This window comes from Phalacrocorax aristotelis, chromosome 20, assembly GCF_949628215.1.
Source record: "Phalacrocorax aristotelis chromosome 20, bGulAri2.1, whole genome shotgun sequence".
Lineage (NCBI taxonomy): Eukaryota > Metazoa > Chordata > Aves > Suliformes > Phalacrocoracidae > Phalacrocorax > Phalacrocorax aristotelis.
In genome coordinates, this window is record NC_134295.1 from 4,203,337 (window position 1) to 4,225,006 (window position 21,670).

The 21,670-nt window shown below is 54.2% G+C and overlaps 3 protein-coding genes and 1 long non-coding RNA gene across 4 annotated transcripts; 2 read left to right on the top strand and 2 right to left on the bottom strand.

The window, feature by feature from the left end:
- Positions 1-1,006: 1,006 nt before the first annotated feature.
- On the bottom strand, positions 1,007-10,717 carry NUDC (nuclear distribution C, dynein complex regulator). Its single transcript, XM_075115016.1, has 9 exons — positions 10,547-10,717; positions 8,964-9,041; positions 6,477-6,677; positions 5,919-6,002; positions 5,463-5,576; positions 4,812-5,006; positions 4,105-4,188; positions 3,661-3,779; positions 1,007-1,958 (listed from the first exon to the last, which is right to left on the bottom strand). Exons 1-9 carry the CDS (start codon positions 10,640-10,642, stop codon positions 1,907-1,909), a joined length of 1,023 nt encoding a protein of 340 aa, XP_074971117.1. The 5' UTR covers positions 10,643-10,717; the 3' UTR covers positions 1,007-1,906.
- Positions 10,718-11,317: 600 nt separating this feature from the next.
- Positions 11,318-15,310, top strand: NR0B2 (nuclear receptor subfamily 0 group B member 2). Its single transcript, XM_075115021.1, has 2 exons — positions 11,318-13,522; positions 13,979-15,310. The coding sequence occupies exons 1-2, from the start codon at positions 12,994-12,996 to the stop codon at positions 14,257-14,259; spliced, it is 810 nt and encodes a 269-aa protein (XP_074971122.1). The 5' UTR covers positions 11,318-12,993; the 3' UTR covers positions 14,260-15,310.
- Positions 14,352-16,698, bottom strand: LOC142066914 (uncharacterized). Its single transcript, XR_012663826.1, has 3 exons — positions 16,590-16,698; positions 15,076-15,207; positions 14,352-14,608 (listed from the first exon to the last, which is right to left on the bottom strand). It is a non-coding gene; the product is annotated as an uncharacterized LOC142066914 (long non-coding RNA).
- On the top strand, positions 16,668-21,669 carry GPATCH3 (G-patch domain containing 3). Its single transcript, XM_075115015.1, has 7 exons — positions 16,668-17,080; positions 17,687-18,105; positions 19,416-19,590; positions 19,940-19,999; positions 20,286-20,407; positions 20,592-20,719; positions 21,322-21,669. The coding sequence occupies exons 1-7, from the start codon at positions 16,714-16,716 to the stop codon at positions 21,539-21,541; spliced, it is 1,491 nt and encodes a 496-aa protein (XP_074971116.1). The 5' UTR covers positions 16,668-16,713; the 3' UTR covers positions 21,542-21,669.
- Position 21,670: the final 1 nt, after the last annotated feature.

A 21,670-nucleotide genomic window follows, 5' to 3' on the forward strand; every position in this document is an offset into this window, starting at 1 on the left:
GCAGGTGCAGAGCCCGGCTGCCTCCCCTCATGTCTGGCACCTCCAGGGAGCAGCAGCCGTGCTCTGACACACAGCTGAGCATGGGGTGAAGCTCATCACGCCCCCAGCGCAGCTCGGCCCTGGCCTCCCCTGCCCCACACGCCGTGTTACGCGCAGAAGCTGGCAGGACTGCTCACTCCAGGGCTAAGCACCTTCAAAGCCAGCACAGTCTGGCTCTTTTTACAGTAACAGGAGACCCTGTTGGCTTATCAGTGCCAAAGCACAGACAGGCAAACGCGTTCAGGGTGACGTGCAAGATGACCAAGGGGGAGGATCCAGCAGCCCCGAGGCAGCTGCCCCAACCCAGGTCCTTGCTCACCTGCAAGGTCACTGCTCAGCTGGGTGGGTGCTGGGTTTTGACCCCAAGAGCCTATAAAACTGGGAGATTAAGGGCAAACAATGTCCTACTACTCAGAAAAAAAAACCAACCAAACAGGCCAGGTGCAATGCCAGCCTGGACTTTGCCCAAGCAGGTTTTTCAGCCGTTTGTGCCCACTCCCTCTGGTACAAGGTGGAAATGTATCAGGGCAGCAGAGGCAAAAGGGGTCTGGGATAGGCTGTAAAGGACTGACCAGAGCCGGGGCTTTTGTGACACTTTCTTCGGTAGCTCATCATAAAGCAGACCTGGGGCAAGGGCGGCTTCCTCAGCACAGGCACACGCTGCTGCATGGAGAGCGGAGCCTGGAGCAACGAGCCGTGGTCATCCCCGAGGGTTTAAGCTGGGCATGGAGAGCGTCGGCACTCCCGCGGGAGACACACAGCTCCAGCTGCCGCTCCTTAGCTGGGGAGCGAACATCACTCCAGAGCAGGGAGCCCAAGAGGTATTTACGGGCAGCCGCAGAGAGCACGACCCCCAGCCCCTGCTGAGCAGCCTCCCGGCACCCTCATTCACGGGCGCTGCCCCCTCCCAGCTCACATCCCAGCCTGGATCCCTTCTGCAGGAGAAATCACACACTCTACCTGGAAATATGCCACTTTTTTTTTTTTTAATGTTGCACTGCAGTTTTAACAAAGGTAACGAACATGCAGAGTAACGCCACTTGTCAGCGGGAGCTCAGAAGAGAACGCAGTGATGCCTGTCAGTAGTCAGCAGGGAGAGAGGCTCTTGGAAAAGAGGCAGGAGACACACTCCCAGCAAGAAGAGCACCCCAAAGACCCCCCACACCCTCACCGTTGCCACAACCACACACGCTCCAGCCTCCCCTTGCCGTAGGACAGCAGGTCCACCTCTCCAGCTGTGATGGGAGCTCTCCCCTGAGCCCTGCGGGGCTCAGGCTGTTCCGCTTCTGGCAAGAACAGAAGCAGCAGTAAGGAGGAGCAGACACTGTCTTTACTGCAATGGCTGGTTTTTTAGACTGGTGTCTTCCCTTCCCAAGGAGGCAGAAGGAGAGTTATTTTACAAAATAAACTGGCCCTTGTTTTCACAGGAGAGCAGGGAAGCTGAGGAGAAGGGAGTAAAAACTCAGAGGAGCTCCTGCTGCCAAACTGAAATGGCAAAGAGTGGATTAGCAGCTCTGAAGAGCCAGGAGACGAAGCTAAGCGAAACATTAAGGACATGTCCCAAAACCTCTCTCAAGTCTGGCTCTTGTAGCCCTAACACCCTTTTTGCTCTAACCCCTCCTTCTCTCCTAACTGCTGCTGGGGAAGCGGCGCAGACGGCTCCGACTGGAGCTGCTGCAGGCCGCTTCCATGGCCTTGCACTCTGCTCAACACAGGACAACTGAGGACAGCTTGATGAAGCTGCCTCCACAGCAAGCTCGGGTGGGGATGCTGGAGGTGTTTACTTGCCCCAGGTAAGAGGTATCCGGCAACACATATCCTGCCCCGTTCAACGGGCTGACTGAAAGAGGGGGGAGAAGGGGAGAGCTCAGTTGAATTTAGCCTTTGAAAAGTCCATTTCTGGATGCTGTTCCATGAACCTGCAAGGAAAAGAAAGACAAGAGCGTGGGTGAGAGTCAGGATGAGCCACAGAACAGCTCTGTTTGGGGGTGGGGTGGGGAGGTGAGGCATCCCCACTTCCTGCACTAGGAAGTTTGCTTCCTCCCCACGCCCTCCGCAGCAGGGACCGTTTCGCTGGGCTCCTCGGGACACACTCCCTGTACTACAAACGGTTTTTCCTTGGGTCAGTGGCATCGGCAATCCTACCAGCCATCAAGGTCAGCAAGTCCAGACACGTGGGAGTTATTAATTATCAGACACACACCCTTTAACTGTTACCTCTCGGACAGGCACGTAGCAGCCGTGACACTGATTGTGGGGCAGAGGGGAGATTGTGAGGGTAGATTACGATTTAAGCTCAAACGCGTTACGTTAAGCATTACTGGGGCCGCTCCAGTGCTGCGACAGTGAAAACTCATGAAGGACGTGACCAGAGAAATCTGGTTTCAGACTAAGTGCAACCTGATCGCAAGCACACTGCAATCCTGGCAGACAGGACTATTTGGACCCAGGTCGCACATCAGAAAGTTCTGCCGATGAGCGATCAGGAGTGACTAGAGCATGCAGGAGCTCCTGGCTGCCTCCTCTGCCCTGCAGTTCACCGAGGGATACAACGCACAACCACGTGGAGGATTCACGCACAAAGTGCAAGTAAGGGCAGGCCGCTGTCTTCCTCCATGCTCTCATCTCACGGTTTGCCCTGAAACGCCACCACAGCGTTTCCACTTTCCATTTCCACGGAAATACATGCTGGGAGAAGAGTGTCTCTGTTGAGCAGCCAGGAGGGCTTCACTGGCGGAGATCAGGACCCACCCTGGGTGTCACCGAGCCTGCTCTGGCCTGAACGAAGCCTAGGAAACTTCCTACGCGTTCTTTACCAGCCAACCTGCGCACAAGCCAAACTTCCAGAGCGCTGAACAAGCGACCTTTGCCAACGAGGTATCCTGGATGCGGACTTCCCAGGAGAGGGCTACCTCCCGTTCTCCTAACTCAGCAGACAGGCACTAAGGGAGCCTGGTCTCTGCTCTGAAACAGTTGCAACCCTATGCCATACTCGCGCACTGATCAGATCAAAGCTTCTGCTGCTGCAGATAAGGGAGAAAGGGATCCAGGCCTTCTACACCAAATCCTCCTTCCAATCCTGAGATAAGATGTGGGTTTGCACTTGCTGAAGAAGCTGCATGACCCAGAAGTGCCCCCACGCCTTCCCAAACGGCCTTGGGAGCTCCAGGGGTAATTTCCCTGCCAAGGTGCGTTTATGCCAAACAGGGCAATAAAGACATAAAGTGCTGTTGGTTTGGAGACAGCTGTCTGGTGGCAGGTGTGCAGGGAGGGGAGATTATCTGGGCTACTGACTAGAGGGAGATTAGAAAACAATCAAGACCATGTTAAAGTTCAGCAGAGATGGTCCCTCCAGTCCCAAACACGCTTTCTGGACTTGCATCAGCAGATTAAGACAATTCCAGAGCTAAGCTATTCCCAGAATTTCCCGTTAGGCTTTCTACCCCCGTGGGCTTTTATAGACACTGGTTGTTGGCCAACAATTAATGACTTCATAACTCAGCGGTGAACACAGGCAGGATTGAAGGCCAACCTGTTTTCTGCTCACATATTTGTCTCAAAGAGGAAAAGAAGAGGGGCTCGGGAAAGCAAACACCCAACAAATTAATGAGGTCTACGCACTTTTTCAAAATGTCTTGCTTCTTCTGTTCGTCAGATGTGGGGAGGCCCATGGATTTCTGTCGTTGATCATACATCATTTTCTCCACCATACTGCGAGTTTCGCTGTCCAGGTCTGACAACTGAAAGCAAGGATTTCTATCAAAATTGGAATCACCTGTCGCAACCCATACACACGCTCTGCTTGCAGAGAACACGAATACATTGAGATTAAGCTACGCTGCGTGCACGGGCTGCACAAGTATTTCTACAGACACTAATGTACAGACTCAGGTTCATTCACCTGAAGTTTTGGGGGCACTTATGTCACCCGATGCATCACACGTAGCAGTACTCCCAGTACTGGTTTTATGGTGGTAAAAAACCAGCCATAGAAGCAGAATGTGAGCCGAGCGGGAGTACATTTATCAGAGGGCTCCATTCAGCAGAAGAGGGGGAGCTCTTTACCTTTGAGTTCTCTGGATTAATTTTCTTGGTGTTGATTTCTGGGTCTGTGGAGACTAGTTTGTTCCACCATTCCATCTTGTTGATCTGAAGGATGAAGAAACAAAAATCTTTTATTTTTCCTGGACTTGCTGTAGGAGTTTTATGTCTCAGTCACAGGAAAAAGCTGCTGGAATCAAATTTTATTTGACAGTTTTCTAAACGTCAGTAAAATCTGAACATGGATAAAGGGTACTACTTCCATTCCAAACCACTTTAGGTAGCCTGAATTTCCACAACCGGGAAATGTGAGAGCATGTCAGATCTCACCGTTGCCATGACATAAATGGGGTCACAAACACATCGCCTGGAGAGGCCCAGAAGGGACACAAGCAATAAGGTTGGTCCCTGGGTTTTCATGTCACTAACAGGTGTCAAAACGTGGCATTATTCCATCAAGGAACAATTTTTAAAAGGCTGATTTCCTTCCAGCTTTTCCTGAACTGCTCAGTAATCAGTTGGATATCCTGGATTAGCATGAAGTTAGGCTGAAGGCAGGCGAACTTGCAACACCCCACTTCCCACAGCAGCACCGACACTGCACCAAGGATAAGCACGGTTCTTCTGCTTCAGCTGCCAAAGCCCAGGCCTTTCACAGGTTTTGTCAGACTCTTATTTGACAAGGGATGAGGCAGACAAGTCTGAATCCTCCCTGATGCGTTCCGCTTTACCTTCTCCAGGTGCACGGTGACTGTTTTACCATCTTCAATCAGCCAGGAGCTCTCCTCCACCTTCACTTCATTGAAAAGCTCTCCATCGATGACAGGCGAATGGCCCTTCAGGCCAACTTTGAGGCGCCGTCTCTGAATATCCACCACCACGTCCTTCCCCTTCAACCTGAAGTTCACCTTGAAAGGGATGGCCAGCTGCACCAGACAAAGATCAGATTTGAGGAGCTGAGCAGCAAAGCCTCTCCTTCTCCTCTTGTGCTGCTATTCTACAACTTTTTGCCTCAGTTTCACCAGAATAAGACAGAGCACGCACTATTCTCCTTGGGGTACTGAGTGAGCGAGAGGTGAAGGGATACCAGAATGAGTTTGGCCAACAGGATGGCCAATACCTCAAAGGGACCGTAAAAAGGGAAGCAGTTTTTAATCTCTTCTTTAAACAAGACCAAGGTTTGGCAAAGTTAAATACAGCTTCTGGGCATTTCATTTAGTCACCAAGCTCTCTCCTAGCTACTGAAATGCTGCCGTTACGTACCACTAACAACTTTCCGCAGGCAACTGAGGTACAGGGCATCGGCTCCACCATTCTTACCAGCACCTGCTCTTTTTCCCAATCTCAGATTCCTCAGAACCTGGTAATAAGGCAATACTTACATCCAGTTCTGAAAGAGTCTGTGTCCATCTATAATTTGAAAGGTCAGCTCCATTGCCAGAGTTGGGTTTCAGTTTTCCTTTGTCCTTCTCATCTTCCTCTTCGTCATCTGTTTCCTAAGCAACCAATTTAAAGTGTAAAGAAAGAAGCTTTTCAAGTTCCCATTTATCTTTCACTTGTAACAACAGGTCTTGGTTTTTATAAGAATTTCAGGGTCAGGTGCATTTATTTGATATTCACATAGATTTAGCCTGAAATGTAGGTGTTTCTGTTAAAACAGAATTACAAAAAGGGAAAGGAAAAGAAAACAAAACATAACACAACCCCACCCCTGCATTGAAATCTTTGGGAATTAAGTGTGTGTTCTCAACACATTCCCTCACATTGACAGGGGTTCCTATGGTTGCCCAGAAAGCTATTTCTCTCAGACTAAAATAAAGTCCCTAGATGAGCTTTACCTGTTTGTTAGAATCCGAAGATTCACCTTCATCTTCCGAAGGTTTCACTGGGACACTGTTAATCTGTCCTTGTGCCTCTTTTTTCTGTTTAAAAAGAGAATGAACATGCTCAGACAAGTGCTGGTGCTTTGTGTTACTCGCTGATCTGACACTAGGTGGCCTCAGCCTCCTCAGCTGAAACCGAAGAGCAGGACTCGGAACGGCCCCCAGGGGCGATGGGGACTCTTCGGCCCATAGAACAGCGTTACAGGAAAGCAGAACGGCCAAGGGGAAGACGACCCCCTTGGCCCTCACACCTTGACGGCTGCAGCAGAGGGTGTTGCTACAGAGAGCTTGCTGAAGGCGGAAAGGCAAAGCGACTTACAGGAGAATCCACATGAAAATGCAACGGTTTGGCCTAGGCTAATTTCATGTTGAAGTACACCAGTCTGGTGGTCCGGACACTGCAAAGGAACAAGCCTGGAGCCATGTGAAACACTCGCTGCTACCTGAGCGACACGCCAGCCAACGGAGGAGACAGCCTAGATGGTACCTGCAGGCACCAGACACTGCTCTCACCTGGTCGATTTCCAGCTGCAGCCTTTCCGCTTCCTCGTCCGTAAGTTCCTTAATCCTTGGCTCATTTGCTTCTTGCTTTTCTTTAGCAAGTTTCGCAGCTCTCTCTGCCTTTTCACGCCGCTCTGCCTCTTGACGAGCCTTTTTCTCTTTCCGCTCCTTCTGAGCTAGTTTGTTGTGATGGTTGAAGGTATCTGTGATCAGCTGAAAGACAGGAACACACATCAAAGGGATTTAAAAAATCTCCGCTTTTTCAAACCCAGATGAAGCCAACCCACTGCCTACTGAGGAGCATGAGAACATGTTAGTCATGCAGGTCTTGTCACTTTTCTCTTTGTTTTCACTCTAGTCTTTTGACTGAGAATCTAGAGTAGGGGAAAACTCAAAATATCTAAATGTAGTCCCTTCCTAGTTCTTCCTCACAGAGGGAGTGTATTTCCATGGAGATAACAGAAAAATAAAGATTCTCCATTTGTTCTGGCCTTTGTGCAAATCCAGCAGGACGAGCAGACACCTAACCCAGCCATCTGGCAGCTACTCCCTACATCTAGGACAGCTGGAAGAAAGGAGACACTGCACCCAAGGGTTTTTTTACCTACTTCTGACCTTTCCCACGACGGGGCTTTTTCCCAGGCACTAGACAGAGATTCAGTGTCAGGATTTAGAAGAGAAACATTTGAGAAGCTCGGTGATTTACACTTGGGCAAGGTCCTACAATAAATCTTTGCTTCAAACCTCACTCCGAATTCTCATGTCATTGTGACTACAAAAAGCAAAACCTCAAGGTCTCTGATGCAAACGGCTGGACTGCTCGGAGAAAGCTGAGTACACAGGCAGTAAGCCAGTGCAATTGCCCCTTGGTCAATAGTGCCAGCAGCTCTGTGCAAAGCAGCACTTATGAGAACTGAAGGCTGCTCCAGAAAACAATATAGAATCTGAGAGAAAGAATCAGAACAGAGAGATTTCTCAGACAGGGGTTTCAGGTACCTGTTTATAGATATCCCAGAAACTTTGGGGGGGGGGAAGGGGGGTGGGGTGGGATTCAGCACCTTTCCAGAGCAACTCAAAGTTATGTACTTTGTTATGTAATAAGTAAATAGTTTTGCAACCAACCACCAAGTATTTCTGCTTTGTTTTAAAGGGGAAAGCAAGATTTATTTACACAACGCGAGTCCGGTGTCTCCCAGGATACGGGATCCAAGACATGCATCTCCCCGCCCCTGTTCCCAACTGCACAAGGATCCACGGTGAGCAAAGTATTCCCATTGCCTGAGCTTGTCAGTGTGCGCACACCGCTCTCCTCTCCACGTACCACCACACCCGCCTCGCGCTACACAAAGGCTTCTCAAACAGCACCCCATAAAGGGCAACGACCTTGTTGCCAAAGGGCGAGCAGGACTGGGGAAGCAGCTTCTTCAGTTTTTGTTGAGGCTACTATGGTGTCAGAGACTCTGTACGGAGCACCTTTTCAGAAGGCCATAAAGCATTTTAACAGATACTGCCCAAGGACACAAACACTTCTCTTTTACAGGCACAAACACGGATTTGCTACGGAATTGCCCACAGCAGCAGCCAGAACCTCCAAAAGCACCAGCTGGTGCTTATCTCTGAAGTGCTACACAGGGTTTCACTCCCTGGGAGCCCACATTCCCAGGAATTTGGGGAGATTTTGCTCTCTGGTCTAAGAAAAACAGCAGTACACTTCATCCTTCTTACTTTGAATCCATCCTCCTTCCCATCCCTTAGTTTTGCCACTGTTATTGACTGGACAGAGCACCTTACACACTGTGTTAGCAATTAACAACTGCCCTAAAGCATTCGGCATGGCAGCAGCGCCTGCTTTGCTGGTGGAGTTCCAGTAGCCCAGGAAGGGGAACAGCTGCTGTACTGTTAAGTACAAACAAGAAACCTTCAGCTCGTGTTTGAATGCTCTGGTTCTTATTTCCCTACAGTGAAACAATTTAGTTTTTCAGCTCTCGAGCTGGGTGAGGAATATCTGCTGGACAGGAGATGCTCAGGCTGCCGACGCGGCCGCCCAGACCCCCAGGCTTGCTCCCCAGCACACTCGCTCCGTACAGGTACCGCAGTCCCGAGACAAAGGTGCAGCCACATGTGGAGAGATGTGGACTTTGTGCTTTTTCTGAGATGAACAAACAAGGTAATCCAGGGTTATCAACACTGCGGTGTCTGTCACCGTTAAGTTGGTCTGCCAGATTTGCTTTCCAAACAAGCCTTTGGCCAGAGCGTGGCAAAAATTACCCTGCACCATCAGTACCGTTCGAACAAGCAATCGTGTGTGCCTCACCTCAGGCAGGAACAGCTTGTTATTACCGTGTTTCAGCGATATGTTTCATCAGCATCACGGCCTGCCAGTCCCCAAGTGCACTGGGATGCTTGGAGTTGTTCAGGCAGGGAAGTCTTTGCACAGCACAGACATGGGTGGCAGGTAAGTTAGAAGACATAAAAGCTTGAGGATTTGGGGGTTTTTACCTTCTCCGCTACTCCGTCTTCTCCACCGGTGAAGAAATCTGTTTTACGCCTCAGGAAGCTAAAGAACGTGTTCACCAGCTGGTAGAGGAAATGGGGAGGGGGATGGAGAGAAAAAAAGAGCAATGAGACCAGATCACTCCAAATCACCTTGTGCCTCTTGAGCCACCGTTATTCTTTGCACTCCCTATCTGTGCCTGTGCCAGGATCACACTGAAATCAGCCCCGTGACGTTTCTCAGAGGGAACATCCTGTGGTTTTTGTGGGGATCTGGCTCCCGGATTCCCAGTTTTCAGAAGGGGCATTTGTGTGGTTGATATGAAGAAAGGACACACAGTTTATCTCAGATGACCGTGCAGGTACAGCCACTCTGACCTCCCAGGCTGCTGCCCGAGGCAGGGATTTGGGTGAGCGCATATGGATACATGCATATGTACACGTATGTATACAGATACACATGTATGCCATATGTTGCATGAGGAAAGTCTGAGAGACCTGGATTTATTCAGCCTGGAGAAGAGAAGGCTGAGGTGGGATCTTGTCAATACTTCTCTTTTCAGTGGTGCCCAACGACAGGTCAAGGGGCCACGGGCACAAGCTGGAACACGGGAAGTTCCACCTGAACATGAGGACAAACCCCTTCCCTGTGCGGGTGCCAGAGCAGGGGCACAGGCTGCCCAGAGAGGCTGTGGAGTCCCTTCCCTGGAGACATTCACACCCCGCCTGGACACGGTCCTGTGCCCCTGCTCAAGCAGGGGGTTGGACGAGGTGATCTCCAGAGGTCCCTTCCAACCCCTGCCATTCTGGGATTCAGTCATTTTGCTTCTTTGGATGCCTAAATCCTCAAAGTGTGCAAACTCACCATCCCCTGTGTCCTGGTTATTTTCACAAAATAACAACTAGCTGCCCACCAGACATCACCAATGAATTAGCAGTTACAAACTGGCACCCCCAAACACCCCAAGGGAAATCCATGCTCTCAGTGGCCTTAGCTTACCCTTTATTTCCCTGGAATCCTGCCCTGGGTCAGAGGGCTCATTACAGTGGGAGGAGCCGCTATTCACACCGTTTCCCCAAACCCTTTGCCTGTGGGACGTTCCCAGCCCCCCAGCCCTCCCGCAGGTCAGTGCTCAAACCCTCAGAGACCCCAGCGAGACTTGGCGGGGAGGGAAGCGCGAGGCGTGTCCGCAGAGCCCCGGCCACGAGAGGAAACGCGTTCAGGCCGAGCCTAAGCCACTCAGGCCTCGGGAGCCGCTCCGGTGTTGTGCTGGGAAAGCGGGACCGGAGGCGACTCGATCCTCCCCTGCTGTGTTTTGCTGTGCCGGGACCCGGAGGTGGCGGAGGCCGGGGCACAAGGCTGCGGTGAGGGTTTAAGCTCCTCGTTAATTAATTAGCTAATTAATTGGCTGAGCGCGGGCCTGGGCCGTTATCGCCGCTCCCGGAGCGGGGGGGCGGGACACGTGCCGCACATGCCCGGCCCGGGGAGCGCCGGGAACCCCCCCCGCTCCTCCCGGGACCGCCCCTCCCCCCCGCCCCGGTAATACGGCAAAGCTTCCACCGCCCCATCCCGGGCCCGGCGGCGCTACCTCGCGCACGCCGCCCTGGTGCTGCTGGGCCATGGCGAGGAGCATGCCATCGAAGCGATCCTCCTGCTCCGCGGCCTCCTCAGCGCTCAGCCCCATCTTGCCGTTCCCGCCGCACCGGCCGCCTCGGACCCCCCCGCCTCACGCCGGCGACCGGAAGCGGAAACGGTGAGAGCGGAAGCACGCGCGCGCCTCCCCACCCGCCAATCCCAGCGCCCCTCCTCGCCGCTCTTTTCGATGATTGGTTGCGGCCGAGTCCAATCCGCCGGAGGGAGGCGGGACGTCGGGCGCGGGGTCCCGTTGCTATAGCGACGGCCGTGCGCGGGCCTTTCCAGAGCTTTCGGTGGCGGCCTGTGACCCTCCCGGGAAGGGGGGTCAGGGGTCAAAGTGCAAAGGGCGGGGTCGGGGGGATCAGCAGGGTGAGAGACCCCCCGTCCCCGTCGTGCCGTCCTTCCCTGTCCCCCCCCTCGGCGGGCCCAGGCCCGGACCCAGCCTTTTCTTGCGGCAGAGCTGCTGCCATCCCGCGGACACAAAGCTACCAGAGAGGGTCAAACTCTCCAGGAGGGTGGAAACCACAGGGTGAGAAGTTTTTATGTTACCTGTGTTATCTGTGCATCTTCTGTGAAACCTTTTGCGGGAACAAGAATATCCTATTTTGCTGTATTCATTCCAGAAGAAAACCAAAGCACCATGAGACAAAATAGCCCTTTTCTGTACCCTAAAACATCCCTGGTTGAAGATGGAAGATCAGAAGCTTTCAGAGGGCTTGAAGAACCTTTTTTATTTTTTACAGACCTCTAGGATCATCAAGTCCAACCCCCAGCCCAACACCCCCAGGCCTCCTAAACCATGTCCCCAAATGCCACGTCTGCATGTTTTTTGAACACCCCCAGGGACGGTGACTCCCCCACCTCTCTGGGCAGCCTGTTCCAATGGCTGTCCCCTCTTTCAGTGAAGATTTTTCCTAATATCCAGTCTAAATCTCCCCTGATGCAGCTTGAGGCCATTTGCTTTCATCCTGTCACTGGTGACTTGGGAGAAGAGACCAACACCCCCCCCTCACTACAGCCTCCTTTCAAGTGGTTGTAGAGAGCAATAAGGTCTCCCCTCAGCCTCCTCTTCTTACATTTTCCTCAATCTTCTGATCTTACACTTCAACCAGTGTCCAGAGAAGGGCCAAGTGTTGGTGAAGGGTTTAGAGGGGAAACCGTACGAGGAGGGGCTGAAGTCCCTGGGTTGCTCAGCTGGAGCAGAGGAGGCCGAGGGCAGCCTCATGGCGCTCTGCAGCTCCCTCCCAAAGGGAGGAGGAGGGGCAGGGCTGGTCTCTGCTCTCTGGTGACCAACACCAGGCCCCGAGGGGATGGCAGGGAGATGTGCCAGGGGAGGGTTAGGCTGGGTTATTAGGGACAGGTCCTTCCCCCAGAGGGTGGTGGAGCCCTGGCACAGGCTCCCCAGGGAGGCATCACGGCACCAGCCTGGCGATGTTCAGGAAGCGCTTGGACAAGGCCCTCAGAGCCATGGTGTGAATTTGGGGTGTCCTGTGCAGGGGCAGGAGTTGGACTCAATGATCCTTGCAGGTCCCTTCCAGCTCAGGACATTCTATGATTCTATGATCCCTTACCCCACCACAAGACCCCTGCAAACCGGTCATTAGAAGCTCCTCAATTGCCCTCCTAATTTCTGCTGGTCAACAGATAAAAATACCTGTTAATTCAAGGTGAAAATCTGATAATTTGCCCTTCCCCTGCCCCTGTGTTTCCCTCTGACAGCCACTAACCGATGGACCCTGCCTGGGGCTGAATACTACAGTCCACCAGTTCACTGAGTTTCTCTTCGTCGACTGTAACAACACGAGCCTCCTGTCAGCAAGGTTAGGCAAACAGCCGCTGATAAAACGACTTCCAGGTTGCTCTTCCCAAGGCCAGAGCACGCAGGCCGTTGAACACGGAGCCCAGACGAATGTCCTCGGTGTGTGTGTGTGAACCTCCTGGCAGCGACACCTGCCACATAGCACTGGCCGATGACAGCGCGGGGCCTTGGTGCCATGGTACAGGTTGGCTTAATGACTTTGTTTATACTGTTTAGGTAATCGTGATAAGGCTGCCCAACCCACTGTCCCCCCCTCCCCGCCGGTGCTTCATTGAGAAAACGGCCGTTGACACCGCATGGAGAGCCAATCGGCCCAGGGGTGACTGGGTTGGGTGTTTTTTTTAATGAGGACCGCTTAATCACAAGGCGGTCAAGGCTGTGGAGGGGTGTTTCACTGGTGATCCAGCTTTATAAGAGCCGGTTTGAGCAGCTGTGGGCTGGCAGAGCTAGGAGGACGGGGGAGAATTCAGCCTGCGACGGAAGGTTTGGGAGGCATTTCACGTCTCTCTCCTGGCCACTGCAGCAGGAGCTGAGTTTCACCAAGGATCCAGTTGCTAGGCTTATCTCTGACCACCAGCAGGATGGATGTGGACTGTGAGAGGTGCCAGTGCCACGGTGAAGACAAGCGCACCGCCATCCTCTACACTCTCCTCAGCCAGAACCTCACCCACAGCCGGGTTGGCCACAGCCCAGCCCACCAGCACTGCCTCTGCCACCAGCGCCGGACCGTCTGCCTCCGCACGCCCCATATCACCTGCCAGGCGGCCTCCAACGTGCTGGTAAAAACCATCACCTTCATGAAAAACCTCCCTTCCTTCCACCTGCTGCCGCGAGAGGATCAACTCCTGCTGCTGGACAGCTGCTGGGTTCCCCTCTTCCTCCTGGGGCTGGTCCAGGAGATGGTAACCTTCGAGGTGATGGAGACCCCGGCCCCCAGCATGCTCAAGAAGATCCTCCTCGATGGCCAAAGCGAGCGTCAGGAGCCCGAGCGGACGCAGCCCACGCTCGCCGCCGTGCAGCGGCTGCAGTGCTGCCTGAACACCTTTTGGAGCCTGGACCTGAGCCCTAAGGAATACGCCTACCTGAAGGGAGCCATTCTCTTCAACCCCGGTGAGTGCCCAGCCATGGCGGCTCTGCCTGCCGTCGGGAGAACACCTCCCGCACACCCGAGCGTCTGGACGTGCGTCTCTTGGCTTGTAGACGTTCGGAGCACGGGCAGGCAGGAGAGCGGGGAGGGCTGGAAAGGATAAGGTATTATCCTTAACACCGATCTTACAAAATACACTGGGAAGGGCGGAGGAGGGATGTCAAAGGTAGTGGTAGAAGCCAGACACCTTTGCCTGCCCTCGCAGACAATAAAGGAACCTGGGATTTAATTTGTAAAGCATGAGTTTGCCCAGTTAACTACTTTTGCTCCCTCAAAACAGCAGCTCTGAAATAGCTGTGTCTCGTTAGCATAGCCTCGGAGATCCCTTCTGAGAAATGGGGAAAGGGTGGGGAACAGGAGAAACCTGGGGCTGTTCCCAGACTCCCTCATCACCGGCTTTTCCTCCTCTCCCTTGGCAGATGTCCCCGGGCTGAGGGCCTCCATGTACATCGAGAGCCTCCAGCGGGAAGCCCAGAGAGCGCTTCAGGAGGTCCTGCAGCCGCTGCACCCCGAGGACCAGGGCCGCTTTGCCCGCATTTTGCTGATCGCCTCTACCTTAAAATCGATCCCTCCCGCCCTCATCACGGATCTCTTCTTCCGACCCGTCATCGGCAACGCGGACATCGTTGAGCTCATCGCGGAAATGCTGTACGAAATAACCGGCAGGCAGCTGGTCCCCGCGGCACGCATGGCGTGCTGAGCTGCCGTGCTCGGCGCCAGCCCCGTGGATGCTCCCCACACCTCGCCGGGCAGCAAAGCAAATCTAGGAGAGGGGATTTAGCCAGACAGGACTGGCTACTTATTAGCTATTTTTTAATGAAAGACAGGAATTAGCCATTCAGCTCTGGGCTCTGCAGGGAACCACGCAATTCGTAGGGCTGAGGCCAGAGGATTCAGCCAGGCTGCGGCAGAGCACACGGAGAAACGGCTCCGGTTCAGCCCATGTTTACAGCAGCTTCTGCTCCGCCTGTGCCAGTCTCCGTTTCAGGTAGCATGTGTGCAGGTGACAGGTTTCTTTCCCCGTTACATAGCCGGAGCTGCTCAGCCACCTGCAAACAGACCATGGAGTAGGTCAGGTTAGAGCCCGGTCGTGGTTTTTACTCAATGAATCCTTGGTCCCGTTAAAATCAATGTGCATTTTGCTGTTAACTCCAAGAGATGAGGATTGGCCTCAGCTAACAGCTTGATTCTGCAGCGTTTAGGCACGCTGAGTAACACATCTTCAGTGGGGTCGCTTACCGAGCACAAACAGCATGGAATTAGGTCTGGGTGAAGTCTGGGTCTGTCTATTGTGCTTGAAATCTTAGAAATATTGATGAAGGATCTTCCTCAGGTGCCAAGAGGAAAAAAGCCAGAGAAAAATCGTACCAGGTGTGCAGATTCACCCCTCCTACCTGTCCTTAGATTGTTTCTTTTCTCCATAACGCCATGAAACACGACAGAGCTGCTCGCAGAGCAATGGGTTACCTAAGAGCACCTAAACCCCATGGCGCATCATCTTGGGCTGCAGGCTTACCTTGTTCGTGCGATAAGAAGTGACCCCCCGAGCTGTGAATGCTACAGAGGAGAACCAAACGTCCCTCCCTGGAGTTGCAGCCGGGGGCACGCGTGGCACGCCTGGAAAGCTTGCTCCTCCTGCCTGCAGCTTCTGCAACAAGTGAAATGTCAGTATTTTATAAGTGAATATTCTTGCGGTTTGTATATAAGATGCAGTAAATTATTTTTTTAATAAAATGGTTTACATTTTGGAACACGGTGGTGACATTTTAGAGGCAGTGTTAAATTTCTTGGGGGGGGTTAGAAAAACCGGCTGCAGGTTCGGCATGGAAAGGACGCTCAAACGAAAAAGGGCTTTCCGTAAAATCCCGTCTGCCTCGCCGTGGCGAGGGAGCGTTGCGATGCGGGCACGCGTCGATCACTGCCGGCGGGAGCAGTCTGATGAACAGCCCCGCAGCACAAAACCCTCAGACGGAAATTCGCAGAGGCAGCGGAATCGCAGCCCGTCTGTGCGTTGTGCCTTTCTCTGGGGTGTTGAGCCTCGCCCCGAGGGCTCCCGCCCTGGTGGCGATGTCGGAGGCGGGTGCTCTGACACACCTGGACACGCACGCAGCTGCCAACAGGCACAAACACCATCCGTTTGCCGCGCCCGACCCACCCAAGGCATTGGGTAAAGGCACACAAAACCTCCCTGTGCCCCGTCACCCATGGAAACACCTCGAATTTTAGCCAGCAGCTCAGTGGGAGGAAGGACCGCTTTATCAGTCTGTCCCTCCACCTCTCCCTGCTGCTGCTGAACGGTGACAGACGGCTTCCACAGTGATCTCAGCCCCGTGACTGCCATTTTCCACGGGGAGGGAGCGCGTGAGTCACCGGATGAATTCCGCAGACCCACGCCAGCCACGGGCGGCCCTGAGCCGTGCAGCCCGGTGACGCGCGCCTGAGTCACGGCGCATGGGATGCCGAGCAGCCCCGCTGCCAGACTTACCCCGAACCAGGCACGCAGATGCTGCGGGGTCTCTGTCCTGCCACCGGTCCCACCAGCCCCTGGGGACCCAGGATCTCTGTGGGCTCCCTTGTCCACACAGCACCACCCGTGTCACTGCCCACGAGGCAGGTCTGGCACCGTGGGGCCACCCCTCCATCGTGGGACACACAGCACTGGGACGTTACCAAGAGGGCAAAGCCAGGACCACTCACACCGCTGCGCTGCACAGCTGGAGGGGCTGGACTCCCCAGCACACTTACACCCCCAGGGCTTGTGACCCCCCCCTAGGGACCTGCCACCCCCGGGACCTGTGACCCCTATTGGGGCCTGGCTGTCCCCAGGGCCTGTGACCCACCCCGGGGTCTGGCCACCCCCTACCACCCCCAAGGCCGATGACCCCTCCTGCCATCCCCAGGGCCTGTGACCTGCTCTGGGGCCTGTGACCCCACCCCCGGGGTTGGCGACCCCCTGCCACGCCCAAGGCCTGTGACACCCCCACCCCGGGGCCTGGCCGTACTCAGATCCTCCGCAACCCCCGCACCGACCTCCCCCAGCGCCCCCGCCTGCAGCGCCCTCCCCCGCCGCCAGGCGGCGCCCACTCCTCGCGTCTGGAGCTGACGTCATCACCGCGCGCCCAGCAGCCGCGACGCGCCGTCCCGCTGGGGCAAGATGGCGGCGCCCAGCTGTAGTCCCGGTAATGGCGGCGCCGCCCCCGCCGCCGCCGCCCGCTACTGTCTGGTGAGCGGCATCCCGGCCGTCTTGCGCTCGGCCCAGCTCCGCGCCTACTTCAGCCAGTTCGTGGAGGCCGGCGGCTTCCTCTGCTTCCACTACCGTCACCGCCCCGAGCGGCCGCCGCCGACCGGCGGCGAGGAGGCGGCGGCGGCGCCGCGCACTTGCTCCTGCCTGGTGGCCGTGCAGCCCGGCCGCGCCCGCCGCTTCGTCCGTATGTACTCGGGCAAGCGCTGGATCGGGCCCGGTGGTTCCTCGGTGCCCGGTCGCTGCCTCATTCGCAGGGTCCGCCTCAGCCCCGGGGCAGGTACGAGCGGGCACCGGGAGGGGTGGAGGATGGAGGGTGGGGGAGGGCAGCCGGGCCGGACCTCCCCTCATGGGCCTGGAAGGGTCTGGAGAACCCGCTGGGCACCAGATCCCAGCTCTGCGGGTCCCAGCAGGCAACCTGAGGGCACCGGGTGGTTAAAACCCTTCAGGGAGTTTCCTTAATGCCTTAAATCCATTAAGAGGCAAGAAAAGTCAGTTTGGGATCTTCTCATCCCTGATTAACCCCTCTCTGGTGGAGTGTGTGTTTTCCCCAAAAACCATTCATAGCGTAGAATTATAGAATCATTAAGGTTGGAAAAAACCTCTAGGATCATCAAGTCCAACCCCCAGCCCAACACCCCCAGGCCTCCTAAACCATGTCCCCAAGTGCCACATCTACACAGTATTTGAACACCCCCAGGGACGGTGACTCCCCCACCTCTCTGGGCAGCCTGTGCCAGGGCCTGACCGCTCTGGCAGGGAAGACATTTTTCCTAATATTGAATCTCAACCTCCCCTGATGCAGCTTGAGGCCGTTTCCTCTCATCACCAGCAGCTTGGGAGAAGAAACCAACCCCCACCTCACTACATTCCTTCTGTCCTCCAGGCACGGAGATGTTGCCTTGCAGCAACACCAAGGCAGCCGCAGGCGAATCCGTCACAGAAGCAGACTTGAAGCAGCTGCCCGAGTTCAACCCCCCTTCCTTCATGCCTTACGGGAATGTGGGCACCCCCCTGAAAGTTTTTCTGGAGCTGATCCGGGCCTGCAGGCTGCCTCCCCGGATTATCAAGAAATTGCAGCTGGATTTTCCAAAGACAGGCTCATCCCGTAGGTATGGGAATGTGCCTTTTGAATACCAGGACACTGAGACAGTTATAGAAGAAGAAAGAGTTTACACTGCTACGGGGGATGAGATCACAGAGGAAGACGGGCCTATGGCAAGATCTGAGGTGACTCACCCAGCCAGTGCTGAGGAAGATGAGGAGGGGCAGGAGAAGGAGGAAGAGGAGTCGCACTCGGATGACGTAAGTGGATTTTTCTAGCACCATCCAGGGTTAGCTATCGTAGCTGCAAAGCTGGGAGAGCACTATAACTCTCCCAGAGCTCATTTTAAATCTTTTAATTGTATTGTCTAAATCACTGGCCTAAAAATGGCGTTAAAATATGGTTGTTCACGTCTTGGTGCAGTGAGCCCCTTGGCGTTTGAGCAGTGCAGGCATTAATGCTTCCGAAACTGCTCGTCCAAATCAAGCCAGCTGTGGGGGTTGAGCCCAAAGGGAGTCCAGAGGAGCGAGCACCGGTGGAGGCTGGTGCTGCGGGAGCAGATCTCCACCCCGCTGCATGGCGGATTGGCCTAGCTCTGCTGTTGCTTGTAAATGAGGTGACTGGAGGTTCGGGAGCACGTTCGTGTGCTGGAAACAACACGCAGAGCTGTACAAGTGGTTGACCTTGAATGATCCTGTGATTGAAGGTAGTCATTCTGAGACAAAATGGCTTTCATGACAGAGAGTCCTAGAAAACTGGGCTGGACAGGCTCTCCGGGGACTATCTTGCTCCCTCCACCTGACAGACGCCTGTCTAGCCTGTTCTCACAAACCTCTGTCATTACAGAGGCAGCACAATCCTGAGGCAAGCCATTCCCGTTCTGTGCTATACCAGAATTAATTTAGATGCCCGATCTTTGCTGCAATTTTATCCCATTAGGTTCTCCTAGCAACAGCGGACACAGAGAAGGCTTTGTTCCCTCCTTTACAAACTTTTTATTCAGTCTTTTCTTCTCCAGACTAAACAAGACTCCTCTAGTCGTTTCTCACAGGCTCTGTTTCCTGGATCTCAAGTCATTCTTTTGACTGTTCCTTAGTTAATGTCTTCCTTAGAGGGCTCTGCCCAGAACGGGGCAGGCAGCAGTAAAGCTGTCAGTCTGATCTGTGACTGTGCCAGCGAGCTGCTCCGCTGCAACCGATGCAATCTCTTTAGGGATCAACGTGAGTGGAATTAATTTGTTGCTAGTGCTGACTTTACGTACAACACACCTGCTCCTTAAATGGGCATCTTTGCGTTACAGATCGGGAACGCTGCTGAAAGCATGCCGTGAAGTGGGTGTGATGTGGTATTTTTCACCGCTTCTGTCTGCTGACTCTGAAGATGGCATTAGTCAGGGGAATGAGGTCATCAGTGCCGGTCGTGTTAGTGCCTGAAAACAGCAGGCTGAGACGAGCTCTGTCGACAAAGCTGTTTTGTAGGGAAGGTGTTGCGATGGGCCGCGAGGGTCAGGGAAACAGGGAGGAGGCTGTGTGCTGGTGGTGTCACCCGCCTTTCACCGGCTCCTTTGCAGGACAACGATACCTGTGAGGAGTGGGAGCGACATGAGGCTCTGTACGAGGACGTGACCAAGCAGGACCGTGTGGAGGAGCGGCTCTTTGAAGAGGAGATTGAGCTGAAGTGGGAGAAAGGCGGTTCTGGCCTTGTCTTCTACACAGATGCTCAGTACTGGCAGGAGAAGAACGGAGGTAATGCTGGTGTTTGTGTTGCTGAGCCACAAACTAACCCCCACGAGCTGGGGGGCCCGGCCCTGCAGGTAAATCGGGTATAACCCCATACCAGCGTTCCAGATCAGTTGCCATCACTTTTTAAACCTTCCCTTGATCACAAAACCTGCAGTGGTTCAAGCCAGTCACCGGAGACCCCAGTGGTCCTACTGGCAGCCTGTTGTGTAAGTGCTGTGGTTTGCCCAGTCTCTAGTAACATCTCCTTCCCATTTTGTTAGAGAAAACAGGGAGCTGGGCCACCAGCAAACAGCTCTTCTGTGTCAGACTGCCACCACCATCACCAAAAACAATGCTTTCCTTCTCTTGGCAGACTTTGATGAGCAGACGGCGGATGACTGGGATGTGGACATGAGCATCTACTATGACAAAGGTATCTGCGCTGAAACACACCCCCCACCCCCCCCACCAGGAAAGCAGGGAGGTTGGGAAATTCTGACCCTGCAGAATTTCTGCAGTGGGGAACTCTTTGGCTCTGTCATCCTTTGAAAGCATCCAAGATGTCAGTGTACTTGAAACAACGTTTTTCTTGTCTGGCAGCAAGAGTTGCCAAAAAGAACAGGTTTTACCTCCTTGTTGCATGGTGCTCTGGGGAAAATGTCAGTAGTGAACAGCTTTCCTGAGCTGCGCTGCTCTGACTCTTGCTTCTTTCTGCCTAGATGGAGGTGATAAGGATGCTCGGGATTCGGTCCAGATGTGGCTGGAACAGCGACTCCGGGACGGCTTGGAGGATGGGTCTGTTTCAGGGCCACAGATTGGCACTTTCGAGAGACACACCAAGGTGAGTTCCGGGTGCGTGCTCCAGAGGAGATGGGGCAGGAGGGGAAAGACTGCGGTGGTGATGCTCAGAGGATGTGGGTTCAGGGAAGGAGAGGTCTTGGATGTGGGGAGGGGGCAGACGGTTCTGGGAAGATGAGGATGGGCTTTGTCCAGCAACTCTGTGACCCTTTTTTCCCCTCTCTCAGGGCTTTGGCAGGAAGGTGCTGGAGCAGCAGGGCTGGACGGAGGGGCTGGGGCTGGGGACCAGCAACTCTGGTATGGCCGAAGCTCTGGACAATGAGGGTCAGAACCCCAGATGCAAGAGGGGGCTGGGGTAAGTACCCAACCCTGCCCTGCCACCCTGTGTTTAGAGCCTCTGCTCAGGCTGATGCAGCAGCTAACTGGCCACAAAAGGAGCGGAGTGTGAACCAGGACTGTAAGGCTGTCCCCGGGATCTGCCTTTCTCTGTGAAGCTGGTGGCAAGGCCTGCCACAGCACTCCAGAGCTAAATATGCTGCTTTTCCTGATGATTCCCTCCTCCTTAGAGGAACTTGTGGTGTCAGAGTAGGGCTAGAACTGTTTGCAGGTTCATGCAGCACACAAACACAGAGGGAGAGCTGTGCTTGACGCTCGAGGGTCACCTCTGCTGCAGTGTTCTGATGGGAGAAGCCCAAGTGACGTGAGCTGTAGCTGTGGACCTCACCCCCACCTTTCTTCTCTGTGGGGTTTCAGGAGGCTTTGCGTGGTGCTGTGTTTCACTGCGAGGGCTGGCTCTTGTTCTAGAGCAATCTCGCAGCCAGGAATAGGACAAGAATCCTTATTGCCCTATATTGGTCCACTTCTCCCCTGCAGCATGTGAAGGAAATGAGCTGGGATGCACAGGGGTGTCTGCCTGCCTCAGCAATGTTGGGCCAAACGTTTCCTGCTTCCCTTTAGGTACCACGGGGAGAAACTGCCAACTTTCAGCAAGGTGAAAAAGCCCCGGCGGGACGCTCCCATCCTCATCTCAACCATCTATGATGACCCTGACCCAAAGGACAGCGGTGACCAGCTGCTCAGGCGACAGCCACCCACTGCCATGAAGTACAGGCAGGACATGGTGTTTGTCCGGGCGTCACACGGTGCTCTGGAGAGCTTCAGTGCCCAGTCACGCTGAGCAGAGACTGTCCCAGAGCCTTTGTACTGGTTCTGCTCCTGTCGAGCACAGGCTGGCTCCTGGGCTTGGCTTTGGAGCAGGGTGCTCATATATTTATTTTTGGAAGGAATATAGGCTTGTAACAAAAAT